General features: G+C 59.8%; 6 protein-coding genes across 6 annotated transcripts; 4 read left to right on the top strand and 2 right to left on the bottom strand.

The window, feature by feature from the left end:
- Positions 1–25: 25 nt before the first annotated feature.
- Positions 26–4,917, top strand: GGTG_09528 (eukaryotic translation initiation factor 3 135 kDa subunit). Its single transcript, XM_009227379.1, has 3 exons — positions 26–596; positions 728–793; positions 861–4,917. Exons 1-3 carry the CDS (start codon positions 560–562, stop codon positions 4,580–4,582), a joined length of 3,825 nt encoding a protein of 1,274 aa, XP_009225643.1. The 5' UTR covers positions 26–559; the 3' UTR covers positions 4,583–4,917.
- A 267-nt stretch (positions 4,918–5,184) lies between these two features.
- On the top strand, positions 5,185–6,960 carry GGTG_09527 (hypothetical protein). Its single transcript, XM_009227378.1, has 3 exons — positions 5,185–5,716; positions 5,841–6,298; positions 6,376–6,960. Exons 2-3 carry the CDS (start codon positions 6,056–6,058, stop codon positions 6,607–6,609), a joined length of 477 nt encoding a protein of 158 aa, XP_009225642.1. The 5' UTR covers positions 5,185–5,716; positions 5,841–6,055; the 3' UTR covers positions 6,610–6,960.
- Positions 6,961–6,970: 10 nt separating this feature from the next.
- GGTG_09526 (integral membrane protein) lies at positions 6,971–9,133 on the bottom strand. The gene is made up of 2 exons (XM_009227377.1): positions 8,655–9,133; positions 6,971–8,588 (listed from the first exon to the last, which is right to left on the bottom strand). Exons 1-2 carry the CDS (start codon positions 8,736–8,738, stop codon positions 7,431–7,433), a joined length of 1,242 nt encoding a protein of 413 aa, XP_009225641.1. The 5' UTR covers positions 8,739–9,133; the 3' UTR covers positions 6,971–7,430.
- A 649-nt stretch (positions 9,134–9,782) lies between these two features.
- GGTG_09525 (calpain-7) lies at positions 9,783–14,073 on the top strand. The gene is made up of 2 exons (XM_009227376.1): positions 9,783–10,035; positions 10,106–14,073. Exons 1-2 carry the CDS (start codon positions 10,018–10,020, stop codon positions 13,100–13,102), a joined length of 3,015 nt encoding a protein of 1,004 aa, XP_009225640.1. The 5' UTR covers positions 9,783–10,017; the 3' UTR covers positions 13,103–14,073.
- GGTG_09524 (C2H2 type zinc finger domain-containing protein) lies at positions 13,794–16,769 on the bottom strand. Its single transcript, XM_009227375.1, has one exon. The coding sequence runs from the start codon at positions 16,260–16,262 to the stop codon at positions 14,607–14,609; it is 1,656 nt and encodes a 551-aa protein (XP_009225639.1). The 5' UTR covers positions 16,263–16,769; the 3' UTR covers positions 13,794–14,606.
- Positions 16,441–17,633, top strand: GGTG_09523 (hypothetical protein; the record flags this gene model as incomplete). The annotated part of the gene is made up of 3 exons (XM_009227374.1): positions 16,441–16,608; positions 16,954–17,322; positions 17,447–17,633. The coding sequence occupies exons 1-3, from the start codon at positions 16,454–16,456 to the stop codon at positions 17,631–17,633; spliced, it is 711 nt and encodes a 236-aa protein (XP_009225638.1). The 5' UTR covers positions 16,441–16,453.
- Positions 17,634–18,794: the final 1,161 nt, after the last annotated feature.

The following is an 18,794-nucleotide window of genomic DNA, read 5'->3' as shown; positions in this document are numbered from 1 at the left end:
CCTGAGCTTCTCAATTCCGAGTGCCCGAATACCTGTATTGTAGATTGCCATTGCTGTGCTAGATTGAAGTTAATGACGACAAGTGCAGCGGCTCTCCCCAACACGCGCTGTTAGCAATGCGCCGCAAGAAGACGGGCGCTGCGGTTTGGCGGCGGGTATTTCCGGCAATCGACCCCTGCACGACACGCATTTTCGACCTTCCCGCGCGCCCGGACAGGCCTCTGGTTTGCTGAAGCACCTATTCAGATGAGCTAAGAAAAATTTCATGACTACGAAACTTTTACACTGGGTCTGATCATTTTTTTTCCTGCCTCCCCCGTCCATTCATATTGGAGCTATACACACCGACGGAGGCTGCATTTTTGTTTCTCTGCTCCTTTCAGCTGCAGTCCCTTCCTTTTTTCCTGTGTAATACATAGACGAAAATATTTGGTTGGCCTTTTGCCTGGGCCGGAAAAGCACCCCTTGCTTCTAGCCCACGTCATAGCCTCCCCTCCTCCCACATGGTCGAGGCATTCCACTGCCCCTCGTGGACTTTTTAACTTCTCCCACCTCTACAATGGCTGAGACCAAGAACGACGACGCCGCCAACCAAGGTAAGCCGCAGCGGAACCTACATACAATTCTATGGGCCGCCTCACACGCCTAGAGCCACTCGTGGAGGAACAAGACGACCTCTTGCTGGTCGATATCTCATCTTTAATACCGACTGACCTCTCTCACACAGTTGCCGATCCGGCGCCGGTGGCCAATGCCCCGCCCGCAGAGGACAATGGCGAGATCGCCCCGGAGGGTAAGTAGCAGAGTGTATTGATGCCCTCGGGGCGCTCGAGAGGGGCTAACACTTACCCCTCCTCCAGACGCCGTCCTCTCGCTCTCGATAGTCCTCCCCCGGTCAGCCGAGAAGATTCAGATTGCCGTGTCTCCTCATGAGCAGGTCCACGAAGTGCGCCAGTCCATCATCGAGATGCCCACCGCCCTGCAGTACTCGTGCTTTCACCTGGAACACAAGGGCGAGCGCGTCAACGACTTTGCCACAATATCTGAGATCACCGACATCGCCGACGGCTCCGAGATCCAGCTGGTTGAGGACCCTTATACCGAGAAGGAGGCCCGTATCCATTTGATCCGTGTCCGAGAGCTGATCGGCGCCGCCGGAGATCGCACCGATGCCGTCCAGGGCATCCTCCCCGGACTCTCTGTCTACGACACCGTGGCCGCCGAGGCCAGTGACGCAACAGAGGTGGTCGAGTACGAGTTCCAGAAGCCCGTTGACCTCGCCGCCTTCCTGCCGCGAGAGACAGGCCCTCAGCCCAAGACGGTCAAGGCAATATCCGTTTCGCCCTGGAACCCCCCACCAGCCCATCTCAGGCAGAAGGGCCACCTCCTGTACCTGATCGTCACGACCAACGAGGGCGAGCAGTTCCAGATCACGGCCCACGTTGGTGGCTTCTTTGTCAACAAGTCTTCCAACAGCAAGTTCGATCCGACGCCAAAGGTTGGCAACAAGGGCTATTCGGCGCACTCCCTCCTGACCCTGATCGAGCAGCTATCGCCCTCATTCGCACAGTCCTTCCTTGAACTTCAGGAGTTCAACAACCGCCGGGAACCCCTCTCAACCTTCCAGATCACCAACGCAATCCCTGCCGCCCCCTGGCTGGTCCCTTCGGCCAGCTCGCCTACCTGCTCCCACATTTCCGACATCACGAGGACACAGGAGTCTTTTCTGATCGGCGGTGTTGAGAACACCGACACTCTGAGGGACTGGAACGAGGAGTTCCAGTCGGCCAAGGAGCTGCCCAAGGAGAATGTCCAGGATCGTGTCTTCAGGGAGCGTCTCATCTCGAAGCTTTTTGCCGACTACAACGATGCCGCTGCTCGCGGAGCTGTCCTTGTTGCTCGCGGCGAGGTTGCGCCTCTGAACCCCACCGAGGGACGAGATGCCCAGATTTTCGTTTACAACAACGTCTTCTTCTCTTTTGGTGCTGACGGTGTTGGCACCTTCACTTCGGAGGGCGGTGATGAGGCAGCACGTGTTGCCACTGCCAAGGACGTGGGAGGAGTCAAACTTGTCAACCAGCTAGATATCGACGGTCTTTACACACCCGGCACTGTGGTTGTCGACTACCTCGGTAAGCGGATTGTTGGTCAGAGTATTGTGCCTGGAATCTTCAAGCAGAGGGAGCCTGGCGAGAACCAGATCGACTATGGCGGCGTCGAGGGCAAGGACATTGTCGCGGCCGACGAGCGCTTTGTCCCGCAGTTCCAGAAGCTGTCCAAGGCGCTCAAGGTCAAGCCCCATGCCGTCTGGGACAAGGAGGGCAAGCGTTTCGACCTTGAGGGCAGCGTGGAGACCAAGGGGCTTGTGGGTACGGATGGCCGCAAGTACGTTCTGGACCTGTACCGCATCACGCCCTTGGATATCGAGTGGCAAGAGGAGGTTGAGGCGGACTCGGACAACAAGTATCCCCACCGTATGACGGTGCTGCGATCAGAGCTCGTGGACCAGTTTGCGCGCCAGAAGATGCGGGAATGGGTCACCGCCGAGGTTGCCAAGCGCGGACAGGCGAAGAAGGAGAAGGCCGAGGTAAAGGCCGAGGGGGAGGAGAAGGAGAAGGAGGAGGGAGAGCCTACCGAAGAGGGTGAGAAAAAAGAGGGAGAGACCGCCCAGGATGGCGAGAAGAAGGAGGGAGAGTCCACCGAAGAGGGCGAGAAGAAAGAGGAGGCGACCAGCGATCGGATCGACGTGTCGGACTTCAACTTCACGCTGAACCCTGATGTCTTCAGTGGCCAGGTGCCGCAGACGGACGAGGAGAAGGAGGCCATGGCTGCGGACGAGAAGGACGTGCGCGACGCATGCGCGTATCTGCGGGCAACCGCGATCCCAGACCTCCTGAACGACCTCAAGGAGTCCGAGATCAGCTTCCCCATGGACGGGCGGTCCCTCAGCCGTCTGCTGCACAAGCGCGGCATCAACCTGAGGTACCTCGGAAAGGTTGCCTCGCTCAGCGAAGAGTCCCGCCTGCAGTGCTTGCGCGACGTGTGCGCGCGTGAGATGGTTGTGAGGGGATTCAAGCATGTCGCGGCGAAATACCTGCGCTACCTGCCCCTTCCGCTCACCTCGTCCTGCATTTCGCACCTCTTGAACTGCCTCCTGGGTTTCGAGCTCAACGCGAAGCCGACGGCCGACATTGACTCATCCTTCAGGACACTTTACGATGATGCTGATCTGGCATTCGAGAACGTGACCCCCGAGATGCTGAGGGAGTCGATTCAGGAGGAGGTCAAGCAACGTTTCAGGTATACGCTCCCGGTGGACTGGCCCGTGCATATCCGCCATCTCCAGGTGCTGCGCGAGGTCTGCCTGAAGCTGGGAATCCAGATGCAACACAAGAACTACGCCTTCGCTCCTGAGTCCAGCGAGACGAACGGGGCTCCCGCAAACGGACAGGCGCCCACAGAGGAGAAGACGGCGGAGAAGAAGAAGAAAAAGAACAAGAAGGCGCGCGATGGGTCTCCTTCGTCCATCAGCTCGGCCGGCGTGCCTCACACCTTCACACCTGACGATGTTGTTAATGTGGTGCCGATAGTCAAGGACTCGGCTCCCCGCAGCGTCCTTGCTGAGGAGGCGCTAGAGGCAGGGAGAATCTCCATCCTCCAGGGCCAGAAGAAGATTGGGCAAGAGCTCTTGCTCGAGTCTCTGTCGCTGCACGAGCAGATCTACGGCATCCTGCACCCCGAGGTGGCGAGAGTGTACCATACCCTGGCCATGCTCTACTACCAGCTGGAGGAGAAGGAGGCGGCGGTGGAGCTGGCGCGCAAGGCGGTGATTGTGGCGGAGCGCACCATCGGGATCGACTCGCAGGAGACGCTGCTGGACTACCTGAACCTCAGCCTGTTCCTGTACCAGCTGGGCGAGAGCAAGCAAGCGCTTGAGTTTGCCAAGCACGCGCTTAACATGTGGAAGGTCATCTACGGACCGGACCACCCGGACACCATCACGACCATCAATAACGCGGCTGTCATGCTGCAGCAGCTCAAGGCTTACCACGAGTCGCGACGATGGTTCGAGGAGGCGCTGCGGATCTGCGAGGTGGTGTTCGGGCGGCAGTCGGTCAACAGCGCGACGCTGCTATTCCAGCTCGCCCAGGCGCTAGCCCTGGACCAGGACGCCAAGGCCGCCGTGGTCAGGATGCGCGAGAGCTACAGCATCTTCCTGGCCGAGCTGGGCCCCGAGGACAAGAACACCAAGGAGGCCGAGGGCTGGCTCGAGCAGCTCACGACCAACGCTGTCAGCCTGGCCAAGCACGCCAAGGATGTTGAGGCGCGCCGGCTGCGTGCCGGAATCCGCTTCACTCCCCGCACGGGGGCCCTGGGCTCGACGGCGGCGGGGGCGGCCAAGACGGTGACGTCGGAGGTTGGGCGGCCGGCGTCCATCGACTCGCGCAGCATCGACGAGCTGCTCAAGTTCATCGAGGGCGGCGAGAAGCAGAAGAAGCCGTCGAGCGGCGGGACCAAGAAGCGGACAGGCCGAGCCAACCCCAAGCGGAGGGGCGGCGACCCTGTGAGCACCAAAGCCTAAGCGAGGCTGGAATGGAAGGCAGTCTGCCGTCTGCCTACCTTGCAAATAAGCGGCTGTGACGGAAGGGCAGGAACGAACGGGATGAGAAACGGAAAGGAAAAGAGGAAAAAAAGGAATCAAAAGGGATGGATGGTGGTGGTTGGTTGGTCTGTTTGTTGCATATCTCATGTGTCTCATGTGTCTCTCATTCAGTGGGCGTTCCTTGCGGCTCTTCTCCCCTCTTCTCTGTTTCTATCTACTAGGGCATTTACCTCCCCATTCACGCGACACATGACGGTATATACGCCTTTTTGTTTTGGTATTCTCATGCTGCTTGAGTGGTATGAAATGCTGCGAATGCCCTCTCAAGTGATGTCCATGGGGTAACTTTTTAGTGACCCCCATTTGGGGGAGGCGCGTGATGCCGTCAGCGGTCTTGCTAAAAGTGGCAGGGGTGTGTGGATGCCTGCCGGCCCCAGTGCAACACCACAGCACAGCGGACCCCTGCTCGTCCTTGCGGGGACTGGGGCGGTGGTGTGGGCGGGCTTACTCGTTCCATTCAATTCTGCTTGCCAACGGGTACCCCGACTGATAAGAGGTAACCCCGCCCCGCCCTTGCCGCGGCCAACCGTGCGTCCGCCACGTCTGGTCCGCCAGTCCCAGCAGCAGCAGGCAGCACAACACAAAGCTGGGTGGCCAGCCTGCCCTCCCCCGACAGCCAGAAGAACAGTTCCAGCCAATAGGTTGAGGCCTAGACCTGCGCGCCTCGAACTCGCCCGACGCCTCCCCCCGCGGCCGCCCAACCAAGAGCAGGCATTGCCGTGTGCGTAATGGTGCTGCCGCTGCCGGAGCGCAGGCAGCCAGTCAACCACCTCCCCCTCGTTGGCTGATCCCGGCCGACGCACGCACGCAACACAACGCAACGCAACGCAACGCAGCGCACGTACACCCTGTCTTTACCAACTTCTGGCATCCGTCTTCTTCCCACCCGCTCTTTCCGTCCTCGTTTTTGGGCTAGACACTTGCTGGCTTCGTCTTTGTACGTCAGGAAGAAACCGAAGGAGAGAGCAACACACGATCGACACGGCATCATCGTTCCGTCCATACAGCCTAGCCTCTAGTCGACCGCGCCCTGTATCCATTGCATAGCTCCAGGTGAGTTTGGTGTAACTCGTCAGCAGCACCCAGCCCCTCTCCGCCTCTCCCACTTGATTCCACACTCGGATTCGTCGCAAGGTCGCCCCAACTTGCTAACCTCGAAACTATGCTCGGCACCCAGGCGAAACAGCAACCCAGACGGAAAGCTGAGGCGAGCGAATCCCCCGACAACTCGTCCGCGTGATCAACGGCACAGACGGAAAAAGACCAAGACAGCTTGCTGCGGACAAGCAAAGCAAGTAGCACCCTTGGGAGAAGCGTCCGGGAACCAACCGGGCTATACCCACGGAAGAAGAAAAAAATCAACAGCTTTTGTCCCAATCACCTTCTTGGATTATGAAGTTCGTGCCGCACTCGTATCAGGAGCCGAAGAAGACGACGACGACGACCATTGTCCAGGACACGCCTCCGAACGACACGGCCGCCGCCGACGGGACCGAAACGACAGACGTCCAGCCCGACAGCTGGCTCACCATCACGATGGGTCTCGCGTACAACACGTACCTCAATAGCAACAAGATCTACGGCTGCAAGAGCTGCAAGGCCCACCTGGCCAACCATGAGGACATAATCAGCCGGGTACGACGGTGACCTGGGGGATGGGACTATAAAAAGAAAGAAAGCGAGGCTGACATTGTTCCCCATATAAAATATAGAACTTCCGTGGCCAGCACGGCAAGGCCTACCTCTTCGCCTTCGTCGTCAACGTCGAGACGTGCGAGCCGAGCGAGCGCAACATGACGACGGGCCGCCACATTGTGCGCGACATAACGTGCCGCCAGTGCAAGGAGACGGTCGGCTGGAAGTACGACAAGGCCTTTGAGCCCAGCGAGAAGTACAAGGAGGGCAAGTTCATCCTCGAGGCCGAGCTGCTCTGCAACGTCTCGTGAGCGGGGGGGATGGGTGACATGTGTCTGCCTGCACGTAGGTGATTAGGCTGCTGCTTGGGGGGAGGGGAAGGTCTTTTTTTTTTTTTGGAATATCGCCGTCCGTCCATGGCTCCTCTATTTCCGCTTTCTTATGAATTCGCTATTTTTCTTTTCTCTCGTAGCCACCCTTTTGCTTCTTTGGGTCTACTAGGAGTTCCTTGTCCTTGTCGTCGAACCTTGATTTTGAATGGTTTCCTGTCTAGTCATGGGGCCGAAGCGAGTACAGCACACCTCACCTCGGGTCGTGGAGTTTTAGGGTATGCAATTTGTTTACTTTTTAACTTTGAATCCATCTCCAATTCCAAGTCCTCATTATCACAAGTGAGCGTCGTGAGTTGCACATAACCAGGGCACAATCATCATGGGGAATCTAGACATTTCTATAATATTCCCTTCTATCGATTGCTCCACCTCGCTTGTATGAGAATCGAATCCGGTTGCCAAACACCTCTAGAGCCAACGTTTACTGATTGTCTAGCCTGTGCCAAAAGATGACACACATGTGGTAAAAAAGAAAAAGAATCATCAAACTTTGGGGGATGAAAAAAAAGAAGAGAAAACGCTACGGCCAAATCCAAATCCAAAAAAAACAAGGAGAATTCAAGCGCACCAACGCCGGTCTGGACAAGTGAAAAACAAACATAAAACAAAGAACTAAAGGGATAAGAAAAACACCACCGGTGATGAGCTTGATAACCACAGTCCTCGTCATCACCGCGTTACCTCAACGAGCAAGCACATGCCGCCAATGGTCCAGGCCAGTCACAGCCCACCCTCGTCGTCTACATGTGCTCGACGGGCTCCTCGGGGAGGAGCTCCTCAATCTCCTCGTCGACCTGCAGGAACTTGAAGGGGGGCTGGACGATGCCGTTGAAGAGGAAGGTGAAGTAGACGAGGAGGACGAAGCCCAGGACCTGGAGCCACTTGAACGTCTCCCAGCCGAGGCCGAGCGAGACGACCCAGATGAAGAGGGTCCTGCACGTATCGATGGTGGACCGCGAGGTGGCGCTGACGCTCCGGGTGACCGAGAGGCCAAAGAAGTTGAAGCCGCCGATGCTGATCATGATCAGGAAGCTCGACACGAGCACCTTGGGGTGCTGCGTCATCTGCCTCCAGCCCTCCACCATGTCGAAGTAGCCGTAGCGGCCGGCGTCGGTGCGACCGATGGCCAAGTGCAGCACAATCATCCCGAAGACCGTGACCGACAGGCCGAAGAGGCCCTCCCAGCCGACGACGCGGATAGGCTCGATGGTGGAGCGCTCCAGGATCCACTCCTCGAGCACGAACTGGGTGGCAGTGAAGATCTGGGCGCCGGCGATGAGGAGCACGCCGACGACGGCGCGGAGCGAGTTGGCATCGAGCTCGGCCGTGACGGCGGCGGCGTGCGCGGCCGCCTTGACCTTGTCCGGGTAGATGGCGCCGGCGAGACCGACGATGGCGACGCCCGTGACGACGCCGAGGAGCGAGAGCCACTGGAACAGGTACAGGTGGCGGCGGAGGAAGACGACGCTGAATAGGCCGACGAACAGGACGAGGGCGCCCCGGGTCATCTGGTAGATGGATGCGGCCACCATGAGCAGGCCGGCGTTCATCAGGGTGGTACCGCAGATGTCGCAGATGGCAGGCAGGGCCAGGAGGAGGACGCGGTAGCCGGCGAGGACCGAGTCGTTACGCGGGGGCTTGGAGTGACCATTGAGGGCCGTGGTCGAGTGGATGCTCGCGTCGTCATTGTCGGCGGCGGTCTCGGAAGTGTCGACGGCCTCGTAGCCTGCCGAGTCGGCCTTGCGGGCAACGTAACGCTTGTAGAGCGACATCAGGCCGACGACCAGCCAGCAGCCCATCTCGCCGACAAACATCTGGGCCGTCTGGATGACGGGCTGCTCGAAGTGAGCGCGCTTCTTGGGGTCCGGGTCATCGCAGTTGCGGACGCATTGGTTGTCCTGGTTGGGGAAGCCGCCGTCAGCTCAGCTCTCGACTTCTATGAAGGGGACTGATGAGCAGCATACCTGAAACTTGGTCAGAAGGGTGTTGCAGACGCCGGTGAGCAGCATCATGGCCACCAGGAACGGGACGAGGGCCTTGGAGGCCATCTTGGCGGCTGTTGCGAGGCCGCGTGCGCCAGCCTATTGTGACAAGACTCAGGCCGACACCCTAATGACGAGGCGCGGATTATGGTTTCGGAACGGTCTTGGTTTGATGGGGTCGGGGCCGTATTCGGGCGGGTAGGCTGGTGATGGAGGAGACAGAAAGGAAACAGAACAGATGATGAGGGAGAGAATCAAGGATGAAAGGGGCTGTTATTTCAGTTGAGAGCGTCTGCTGGCTGGCAGACGAGGTCGTGGTTGGGCGTCAGAAGACGCTGGCTGCTATCTGCTGACTCGTCTGGCTCTTGGTGGTTAGTGGCCGCTGGGCTTACCTATCGTTTGCAGCCTAGCACGGCTGGTGAGTGCAAGGCACCGCGCTCGATCAACGCTGGGGTCGTACGGGGACAGGGGTGGTGGCCCGGTGGCCCTGGGGGCTGCTATTTGGGGCGGTGGGCAGAGCCAATGCGCGACGTCGCCAGCCAATGCACGGAGCGCCAAGCCTGGCTTTTCCAGGCAAGTCGGCAGCACCCGACCGACATCTTGCCCACCAGAATTAGTCGCAATGATTAGTCGCAATGCACAGCATCGATACCACCCGCCCTGACAGCAAGATGCTATTTGGGTGCTTGGGTTTGGTTGGAGGTCAGCTCGGATGGCGCCCTACCGAAACGGCCTGGGTGGGCTCTCAGTGTTTGGGATGCACATTGACGGTGAGAATGGTCGCCTGCCAGGTACACCGACTGGGAGGTGTTAGTACTAACTAGCCTGGAGCATCTAAATATCAATCCAACTAGATAAAAAAACATCACCAGAATTGAACCGAGCTATTGGGTCAGCAGCCAAGGGCGGGGAGGACTGGCACTGGCACTGGCACTGGACGCTCTTGAATCGGCACCCACCCGGTCAGTTCCCCACGGCAGCAGCGCTGCCTCGACTCGGGCCCCTCCTCCCTAAAACGGCAACCCACGGGCAACCGCCGCGAACACGCAAGCGAAGGCCCTGCTCCGCTGTCTGGCGTGGCTGCCTACCTACCCACTCACCACTTCAGCTCAGCCTTCACACTCCCCTCTCGTGTCTTGGTGTCTTGGAGCCTTGGTGGCATGCTCTGCCGTCCCGTGTGAGGCCTGGCCTGTTCGCTCTGTTTATCTGCTTCGTCTACAGCGCCCGCCACCGTGATGCGGTTTCATCCAAGCTCGTCACCGCCAACAGCCTGCCAAAGGGTTGGGAATCAGTTCTCATGACACACAGCCCCACCTGCCCTGTTGCTTAGACTGTTTGCGCCCAAATGGAGGCCAAGGCGTTGGTAAGCAAGGCCCTGAGGTGTGATGGACAAAACCCTCCCAGAAACAAACCCTCTAACCACACCCGTCCAGGAGCTAGAAAGGTTGGCACGCAGAGCGTCCGGCAAGGATGCCGTCAAGCACGCCATCGCTGCCGCCGAGGCTTACATGAAGGCTGCCAAGGATGCCTCCAGCCCGGCCGAGAAGAACCGGCTCAAGCACCGGTGCGAGGAGGTCATCGTCTTTGCGGAGCGCCTCAAGGGCCCACGTCAAGCCCCAGGCCTCGCCACTGACGCCCGGAAAGGATCGAGGACGGCTGCGGCCCCGGGCGGCTCCGGCTTTGCTACCGCCTGCTCTGCACTGCCGCAGGGCCCGGCCCAGTCCCGCCAGCTCCCCACGTCTGAGAAGACTATTCTTCTCCGCTCCTCCCGCCTACACGGGAACATCTTTCCGCCATGGGATACCTCGCCGTCAGATGACGGCTTTCGCCTGTCTCCTGCAGACGGGAACACCCTCTATAGCGATCCCTCGCACTTCACCCTCTCCCAGAGGCAGCAGGACATCTTTGCAGGATGGAAGAGGCCCTCGGACATGTTCTCGCCCCCCGGTGGAGCCAGTCGAGGCATCATCGGGAGGCTGCCCTCGACGCTGATGCACCCGGCAACCGAGAGTGACCTCGTGCAGGACATCACCACCGACTGCAGTGTCGTCGCCAGTCTCTGCGCCAGCATGAAGCACTTGAACTCGCCCAAGAATCCGCTGCTCGCCAACCTGATGTATCCCTTTGATGCCGCCAACGCCAGCCCCATCATGTCGGAAAACGGCAAGTACGTGTTTCGCATGTACTTCAACGGCTGCTTTCGCCAAGTCACCATCGACGACCGTCTGCCCGCCTCGAGGACTTCACGCACCCTCTTTGTGGTCGACCGGAAGAACCCCCAGCTGATATGGCCCGCCTTGATGGAGAAGGCCTACCTGAAGGTCAGGGGCGGCTACGACTTCCCAGGCAGCAACTCCGGCACCGACCTCTGGGTCCTCACCGGCTGGATCCCAGAGCAGATCTTCCTACACGCCGATGACATGGAGCCTGAACAGAGCTGGACGCGCATAAGCAAGGCCTTCCAGTTCGGCGACGTTGTCGTCACCCTGGGCACTGGGCGACTTTCATTCGAGGAGGAGGACGCGATTGGCCTTGCAGGCGAACACGACTACGCCGTGCTGGACATGAGGGTTGAGAACGGCGTACGGCGTATGCTGGTCAAAAATCCCTGGTGCGACGGCCTCGTCTGGAAAGGTGTCGGCTCATCGGCCATCCTGGAACCCAAGACAACGCCGAGCTCTCCTAGAGATGGCGTGTCGCCGCCGGACTCGGGCGAGCTTCCCACAGGCACCTTCTGGATCTCATTCGAGGACGTCGTCCAGAACTTTGAGTCCCTCTATCTGAACTGGAACCCAACTCTATTCACCCACCGCCAGGACCACCACTTTACCTGGGATGTGCCCGACAGCAAAATGGCCAACTCGTTCGCCAAAAACCCGCAGTACTCGATTTGCGCTTCGTCCGCCGGCTCTGTTTGGGTTGTTCTCAGTCGCCACTTCCAGGACGATGAGCTCGCCATCGCGAGAAACCGGTCCGCTTCTTCATGTCCGCCTATGGCAAATGGGACGGCGGCTTCGTTTGCCGAGGCGTCCGCCTACCCCACGGCCACAGATGCGGCGGGCTTGCCGAACACGCTGGGGTTCACGTCTCTATACCTTTTCCACGGCACGGATGGGACACGGATCCAGCTTCCCGACCGGCCACGGCCGCAGCATAGGCGGCCTTTCGTTGACAGCCCGCAGATGCTGCTTCGGTTCGAGGCCACCAAGGGGGAGCGCTACACCCTCGCTGTGGCGCAGTCTGGCCTTCCACTTCCCAAGTACACCTTCAGCCTCTCCCTCTTCAGTCGCTGCCCCCTCGATGTCGCCAAAGCCGAGCCCGAGCATGTCCACTACGAAACGGTGCAGGGCTCATGGACTCGACGGTCGGCAGGCGGCAACGCGTCCGAGTCCACTTATCTCTCGAACCCCCAATACTCGATCCACGTGAAGCACCCGACCGCCATCTCGCTCCTGTTGTGCGCGGACAATCCGGATCTGCCCGTGCACGTTGACCTCATGTGGGCGGGATCCGGCCGCGGCGCAGGCAAGATCGGGATAGCTGCCGAGATTACCGGCACGGCCCGCGACATTGTCGCCTCAAGCGGTGAGTATCGCCGTGGCAGCGCCCTGTGTGTCGTCTCGCCATCGTCGCCGGCATCGACGGCCACAGGAGGCGCTCCAGTGCTCCAGGAAGGCTTTTATATCGCTGTCCTGTCCACATTTGAACCGGGCCAGCTAGCGGCATACACGCTGGAGGTGGGCTCGTCGACGCGTGAGCCCGTGGTTGTGACTCCTGCTGCCCGGACCGGCGCCGCGGCCGGTCGGTTGCGCACTGCGCTCGCTCCGCTCCCACCCCCACCGGCCGTTCGCCGCACAAACAGTGACGAGGATCATCACCACAGCCACCACAGCCACCACAGCGGCAGCGGCCCTGGAGGCAGCGACCACAGCGACTCTTCTCCTCATAAGGAGGGGGAGGCGGCTCGTGTTCATCGGGCGCCGTTGCTTGTATCACGCCTCACACGCGTCAGCGCGCGCGTGGCACCTCGCTCTGGCAGTCTAGATGCCGTGCGCATACGGATACAAGTCGGCGTTGGGGCTCGAGGACGCCCACTCGCCATTGGCGGAGGGAGTGGTGGCAGCGGCGTCGACCCTCTCCTCAGCATGCAAGCCTTGGTAGAGGCCTTGGCTGACTGCGAGTTTGCTGAGGCTTCCAGGGGCGCACGCACGGCCGAGGTTGATGTCGACCCAGACCTGGCCCACAGGGGAGGTGGCCTCTGGGTCGTCGTCGAGCAGATTGGATCGACTACCGGAAACGGCGGCGCCGAAGGGCCGCTATTGAGCAGCGTTTCAGGCGGCGGCGGCATGTCGCCCAGGCTTGGGGCCGCAGTTGAGATTCTTAGCGACAACCCAGTCCAAGTCGGTGGGTGGGAGCAGGTCAAGGAATGAGAAGAGATAAGCTGATTTGGGACCATAATAACTACCATGGGGCTGTGAATACTCCGGACAAATACTGGGCAGCCAACCCTCTTGACATATAATACAGACATGGAACCTTTAAATGCCGCCAAAGCCTCGCCTTTGGTCCTGAGGACCCATTCCCCTTCCAGCTAGCGACGATGGACGTTTGGCCTTATTTGATGTGGTGACACTCGGCCTCGTTTGCATCGTTCCTAGTGTCAGTCACCAGTAGAGCCATGCAGTTCCTCCACAAACACAACTCTTCAAATCGTATCGGCGTCCGACCCGAAGCCGCCGGTCAGCAGCTTGACAGGCAGCAATATCAACACAGCCCCGATGGCCACACAGTTGCCCCCAAGACACACATACTGATGGGGCACCGATGCGCGGGGGGTGGGGGGTGGCTTTACATTGGAAGATCGCAGAAGCGCAACCTTTCCACAGTATGGAGCATGTGCGGTCGAGGGAGGAGCCGCATCGAGCCGTCTTTACGAGGGAGGCCCAAAGTGCCCACCTGACCTGGTCGTCGACGGCTGGGGACTGTCGGATCGGGGATCGCACCGGCCCTTATAAATCAGCAAGAGGGGACACCTTCAACGATAGATCATGGCAAGAATTACCGACCCCTCGATAGCAAAGACAGTATGGGACACGGAACACCACGGCATGAGACGAAACGCTGAGTAGACGGTGGATTTGTATCTCACAAGTTAAACCAAAAGAAAACAAAAAGACCAAAGACCGTGGTATCTGCGAATACGCCTGACTCCGGACTATCACCATCAGCCCATCCCATCCTGCGGAGCCTGCTGCCAGCTCCAGGATACAAAAGAAAAACGATGAATAAAAAACAATTTCGGTAAATAGGATATAAGAGAAAAAGAACAGGGCTCTCCCGGGTGGAATGAGCAGCCGATGTGGAAAGATAATGGTTCGAAATAATAAGAGAGGCTCCCAGTGGTCCCGTTTCTCCCCTGGCTAATGGTGATATCAGACACTGTTGGCCTATTTGCCAACGCCGCCTCAAAGAATTCGAAGACCCTATCCCTTTTGGATATAACATGAAGGTAAAGAGAGAAGAAGAAAAGGACGAAGCCAGACACCGAAAGGATAGTGTACGATGCTGACGGCGACACAAAAGAGCCTCGAGGCCCGTGGTCCACTGGATATCGATTCCAGCGGCAGAAGCGTATCATGTATGTACGTACCACCCAAAAAAAAAATGAGCGAAGCGGCGTCGCCCCAACGGCTGACGAGTCGCCCAGTCAATCTCGGGTTGTGGGGAGAGTTTCTATAGCCTCGTCCAGGCAGGTTCCAGAACGAAGCCCGCGGACATTTCCCAATGTAGAATGGATGGGGAAAAAAAAAGGGAGGGGAAGGCTTCGCAAGATGGAAAGTATGTGCAAGAAGCGTGAGCCAGGGCTGACTGTCGTGTTTGGAATTGGAGAGTCGAACGAGACGAAAACGCAAAACGAAGGCACGGCACCGGTCCTTATCCAGGCCCGAGCCGCCTCCGACGGCCTCGATTTGGGCCGTCGGGCCGTTGGGCCAGCACATCCCGGAGCATGGGGTCGTCCTTGTCCTTGTCGACGTGGTGGACCCTCACGTGGCGCTGCAGATTGTCAGGCCGGGGGTATTTGTGCTCCCGATCCGGACAAAAGGGGCAGATGTAACCGGGCGAGTCGTGGACGAGCCCATGGCGGATCATCTCGTTCTTGCGCTTGAACCCCTTGCCGCCCTCGCTGCGAGGGCAGCCCTTGACGGGGCAATAGTGCGGGCGCGCCGACGAGTGCACGTTCATGTGCGAGTTGAGGAGGTACTGCGTGTGGAAAGGCAGCGAGTTGCAGCCCGGCCACTTGCACACAAAGTTGCCCCCGGACGGCGGGAGCCCGGCCTCGGGTACCATGCGCCCGTCGCCTCCAGGCCCGGCAGGGGTGTGGGCGTAGTCGCCTGTGCTACCGGGCGTCTCCGTCGCGCTGCTGCTGCTGTAGTCGGTGTGCCTGGGGTAGCCGTTGGGCCCGACGTGGTGCGTATAATACGGGCTCGGAGCGCCCGACAAGTGTGCCGCAGGCGACGGGAGGTCCCCTCTCCTGAAATCTCCCGGTGATACCGGAGGCGAAGTGACCGACAGGCTTGACAGCCGCAGCATACCTGCCGAGGGCGAATGCGGCTGGTATGTGGTGCCAGTACTGCGGCGGCGGTCGGCTTGTGATGATTCTGATATGCCGAGGTTGCTGAAGGTATCCCGGAAAGAGGGCAGGGGGTTATGGCTGCCGTTCGAGTCCGAGATGGGCGATATGAAACCCTGTATGGGCGGCAGGGATGGGTTGCGCGGCACGTTCGTTGGCGACCGCAGGCCGACCTGATGGCGTCTCGGCGAGAGACTTTGTTGTAGTGGCGAGTGTGAGTATACGCTGCTGCTTTGCGGGCTGTATGGAGACGTGGCGCTGAGCGCGGTGTGTCTATCGTCCCGTTCCCTATCCTCGTCGCGTTCTCTTTCCCTATCCAGATTCAGGAGAGGGACCGGACCGTCGCGGCGGCCTCCCCTACCCCCGATAGCAGTCTTCCCCCGATCCAGCGAGCGCGTATCCAAAACGGGAGCTGTCCGGCCGGGTCCGTCGCCGACACCGCCCCCGAGGGCGATGGCGGCCATGGCGCCGGCGGCCAGAGACTGCAAGTCGCTGGCAGGCGCTGGCTGCGCATCGGCAGGGGGTGGATCGTCCACCGACATGTTGCGCCCACGATCTCGAGCTCCGGACCCAGGTGACCTTCGCCCACCAACCCCGTCGCCGTTGTTGCTGTCCGAGTCGTCGTCCCCGCCTGAAAAGTCCTGTTCAGGATCTTCCGAGGTGTCCGAGGGGAGGCCGCGTTTGAGGGCCGCGTCCACGGTTAACTGGTTGCCACCACCGGCGAGCACGGCCATCAAGACAGCATCGCCCGGATGTGGGGCGTTTTTCGAGGAGACGGATTTCCTGGAGCGCGAATTGCTGGGCGGGCTGTCCTCGGGGGCGTCGAGGTCCAGCGACGAGGATGGCGACAGGTTAATGTCCACCTTTACGTGAGCCTGGAGCAGCGGGCTGTTTCTTAATACGTATTCTTCATCGGGATAAGCTTCGCCGGCCGTACGATCGTGAGCCCAGGTATTCATCTCGTATCCGCTTCTTGTGTTCCTGCTTTGTCTACTCACGGGGGAGGCCGTCGGTTCAGTGCGCCATGGGTAGGGGGATTCGAGCCGGGCTGTGACCTGTGCGTGAGGCAGCAACCAGACTCCCGTCCAAGCCCCGAGTCCACAAAACGAACAACCTCGGGCGGATAAGTGCGACAGCGGCCGATGACGAGATGGGGGAGGGCCCTCCTCCCTTGATGGAGCGTATGCGCCTGTATCGGGCACCAAGCCTATACGCGCCGCCGTGTGCCGCCAGCAAGTCACTCCTCCCAGATGCCCTCCTCTTTTTGTCTCGCGACCAAGATGTGTCTCCCAAGGGGGTGAATAGGTCGGTAGGTAGTCGAAGTCGTTGGTGCGACCAGCAAACGGGCCGCCGGTTGGTAGGTGCGCGAGGTACAGCCTCCGTCCGAAGCTCTCTGCCTTGTGCTTGGGTCGGCAGCCGGGAGAGCGGAGCAGGCTGGTATAGCTGCTGCTGCTGCTGCTGCTGCTGCTGGCTCTGGAGCGAGGGGGTAGGCGATAGTGGCACGGCAGGCACACACTCTCACACTCACACAGCTTGCTCACTCGGGCAGGCAGACAGGCAGACAGACAGACGCGGACACGCCTTCTCCCCCGTCAGGCGTGACGTGAGGGGAGAGGTTACAGTATGATTGTGCTGGCTGGGCGCCGGCAGTGTGGGGAGAGGTGGTGTTGAGTCGGAGTCGGAGTCGGTGGAGGAGACGGCGGGATTGGATTTGGGGAAAGTGGTATGGGGTCCCGTCTTTGTTTGTATGGATGCGACGACCCTCCTGGCCGGGCTGGGGCGTCTGGGACTTGGCCTGGAGCAAGAGGAGCAGAAGGCGCAGAGTTGGATGCTGCAAGGCGTGGCGTCAAAGCGGACAGGGCCTGGGCTGGACCCCGGACGTTTGTACAAGAGCCCCAGGAAGCTAATGCGGCGGAAAGAGCAGAGGAACCTCGATGGAGGAACCTCAATGGACGGATACCTCCCTCCCTCTTGGGCAAGGTGCTCCTTGGGCACTGTGCGGGTTGGGCTGTGGGCCTGGTGGGCAGCTGGAGCACTGGGCCGGAGCTAGGTTCTTGCCTTTTGGGACCAGTTCTGGAGCCAGCTCTGGGGACCAGACGAGGCCCAGAGGCAAATGACACTGTGCGCCACTATCAAATGGCAGGTGCGGCCACGGGCAGGGTGGAGCCTCTTTGGGAGAAGCCTTTCTGAAGAGCCACAGAGCCCCCGGGGCGGTCCTTGGGTCCTTCCTTGGGTCCCTGCTTGGGTCGCAATTTGGGACGGGCCTCTGCTGGGCGGCCGCGGCCCTGCTGGACTGCCAGGCGTCCTCCCTTCTGGGACTTGCCGCGTGACGTGACTCGTTCGTGACCCGCCCGTCGATGTGAGAGCCGGCGGGGGATTTGCGTTAAAATTGGCTGCAATGCTGGGGAAAAAGAGGAGGGGGGCGGGGCCCATGCCTGGTCTGGCCCTGTCTTGTTTCGTTCCAAATCCAGGCGGGAGGAAGCAAGTCCAGTAGGTTTTTTTTTTTTGCCCTCCTGCTCCAAACAGCTCTTGGTCCGTCCGTTTAATTTGACAAAGAATCGCCCAAAACAGCCCGGTGCCACTATATTCGCCTCTACAAGCGAACGCCGCCGCCCGCCCTCGCACCGTCCGTCCGTCTGTCCGTCTGTCCGTTCAGGCAGGTCCAAGGGTGGCCGGCCGGAGACAGGAGCAGGAGTGGATGGAGGCTGAGGATGGGCTGGTGCTGTCTAGACGTACGTATGCGTGTGTATAGTGCGTGGATGGATGTATGGATGTATGGATGTATGGATGGGTGGGTGGATGCCCTTTTGGTGTGCCCGCTCTGTTCTCCAGTGTCTTTCCCTCCTGCTGTCTCAGCGCCAGAGGGGAAACGCAACTGCGCCCACCCACACCGCGCCAGTGGGCAATCACGCAGCCAGAACAAGAGCTCTCCAGGTGAGACTCGGGGGCGGACAAGGGGCCGGTGACCAGCCAGCCGAGCATCTATCGTTGGGGGAAACGGCCCTGGTCGGGGGGTGTGTGAGATGGATGGATGAGTGGAGAGCTAGTTCGTTGGTTGGTCGGTTGATTAGGGCCCGCCCTGCCGACGGGGAAGGAAGGAACAACAGAAAAACAAAAACAGAACCTTGGACCTTGGCAGCAAGACGGATGGCCGCTGACGAGCGATGGCGGCGAGATGCAGGAGGAGGATGGCAATTGAGCAGATTGAGCGTGGCTATGCTTCCCGTCGGAGCAAGGGTGGACAGGGGATGTTAAGTGGTGGTGCCCGCGAATAGACCGTTTTTTGAGGACGACCCTCACCCCCCGCCGAAAGAAGAAGAAAAAAGTCTCAAGGAAGGACAGGGCCAGCCGCGATAACAGCGTTTGTGTGTGTCGGCCATCTATCTGGTGGGAAGGGTCAGGAGGAGTACGAGCAGGCCCCAAGACCTCGATCCGATGGCACCAGACAAGTCCCCAAGCTGAGCCGCTTGACGGGAGCGAGCGGGAACACC

This window comes from Gaeumannomyces tritici, assembly GCF_000145635.1.
Source record: "Gaeumannomyces tritici R3-111a-1 unplaced genomic scaffold supercont2.5, whole genome shotgun sequence".
Classification (NCBI taxonomy): domain Eukaryota; kingdom Fungi; phylum Ascomycota; class Sordariomycetes; order Magnaporthales; family Magnaporthaceae; genus Gaeumannomyces; species Gaeumannomyces tritici.
Note: the sequence above shows the minus strand (reverse complement) of the source record. Positions and strands in the feature narration are given on the sequence as shown.

Bases quoted from the DNA above. Each gene is read 5' to 3' on its own strand.
- GGTG_09528 (XM_009227379.1), top strand. From the start codon at position 560: ATGGCTGAGACCAAGAACGACGACGCCGCCAACCAAG. The intron at 597-727 runs GTAAGCCGCAGC...TCTCTCACACAG, and splicing joins CGACGACGCCGCCAACCAAG to TTGCCGATCCGGCGCCGGTG. The intron at 794-860 runs GTAAGTAGCAGA...CCCCTCCTCCAG, and splicing joins TGGCGAGATCGCCCCGGAGG to ACGCCGTCCTCTCGCTCTCG.
- GGTG_09527 (XM_009227378.1), top strand. From the start codon at position 6,056: ATGAAGTTCGTGCCGCACTCGTATCAGGAGCCGAAGAAGACGACGACG. The intron at 6,299-6,375 runs GTACGACGGTGA...TATAAAATATAG, and splicing joins ATGAGGACATAATCAGCCGG to AACTTCCGTGGCCAGCACGG.
- GGTG_09526 (XM_009227377.1), bottom strand. From the start codon at position 8,738: ATGGCCTCCAAGGCCCTCGTCCCGTTCCTGGTGGCCATGATGCTGCTC. The intron at 8,589-8,654 runs GTATGCTGCTCA...TTCCCCAACCAG, and splicing joins CCCTTCTGACCAAGTTTCAG to GACAACCAATGCGTCCGCAA.
- GGTG_09524 (XM_009227375.1), bottom strand. From the start codon at position 16,262: ATGAATACCTGGGCTCACGATCGTACGGCCGGCGAAGCTTATCCCGAT.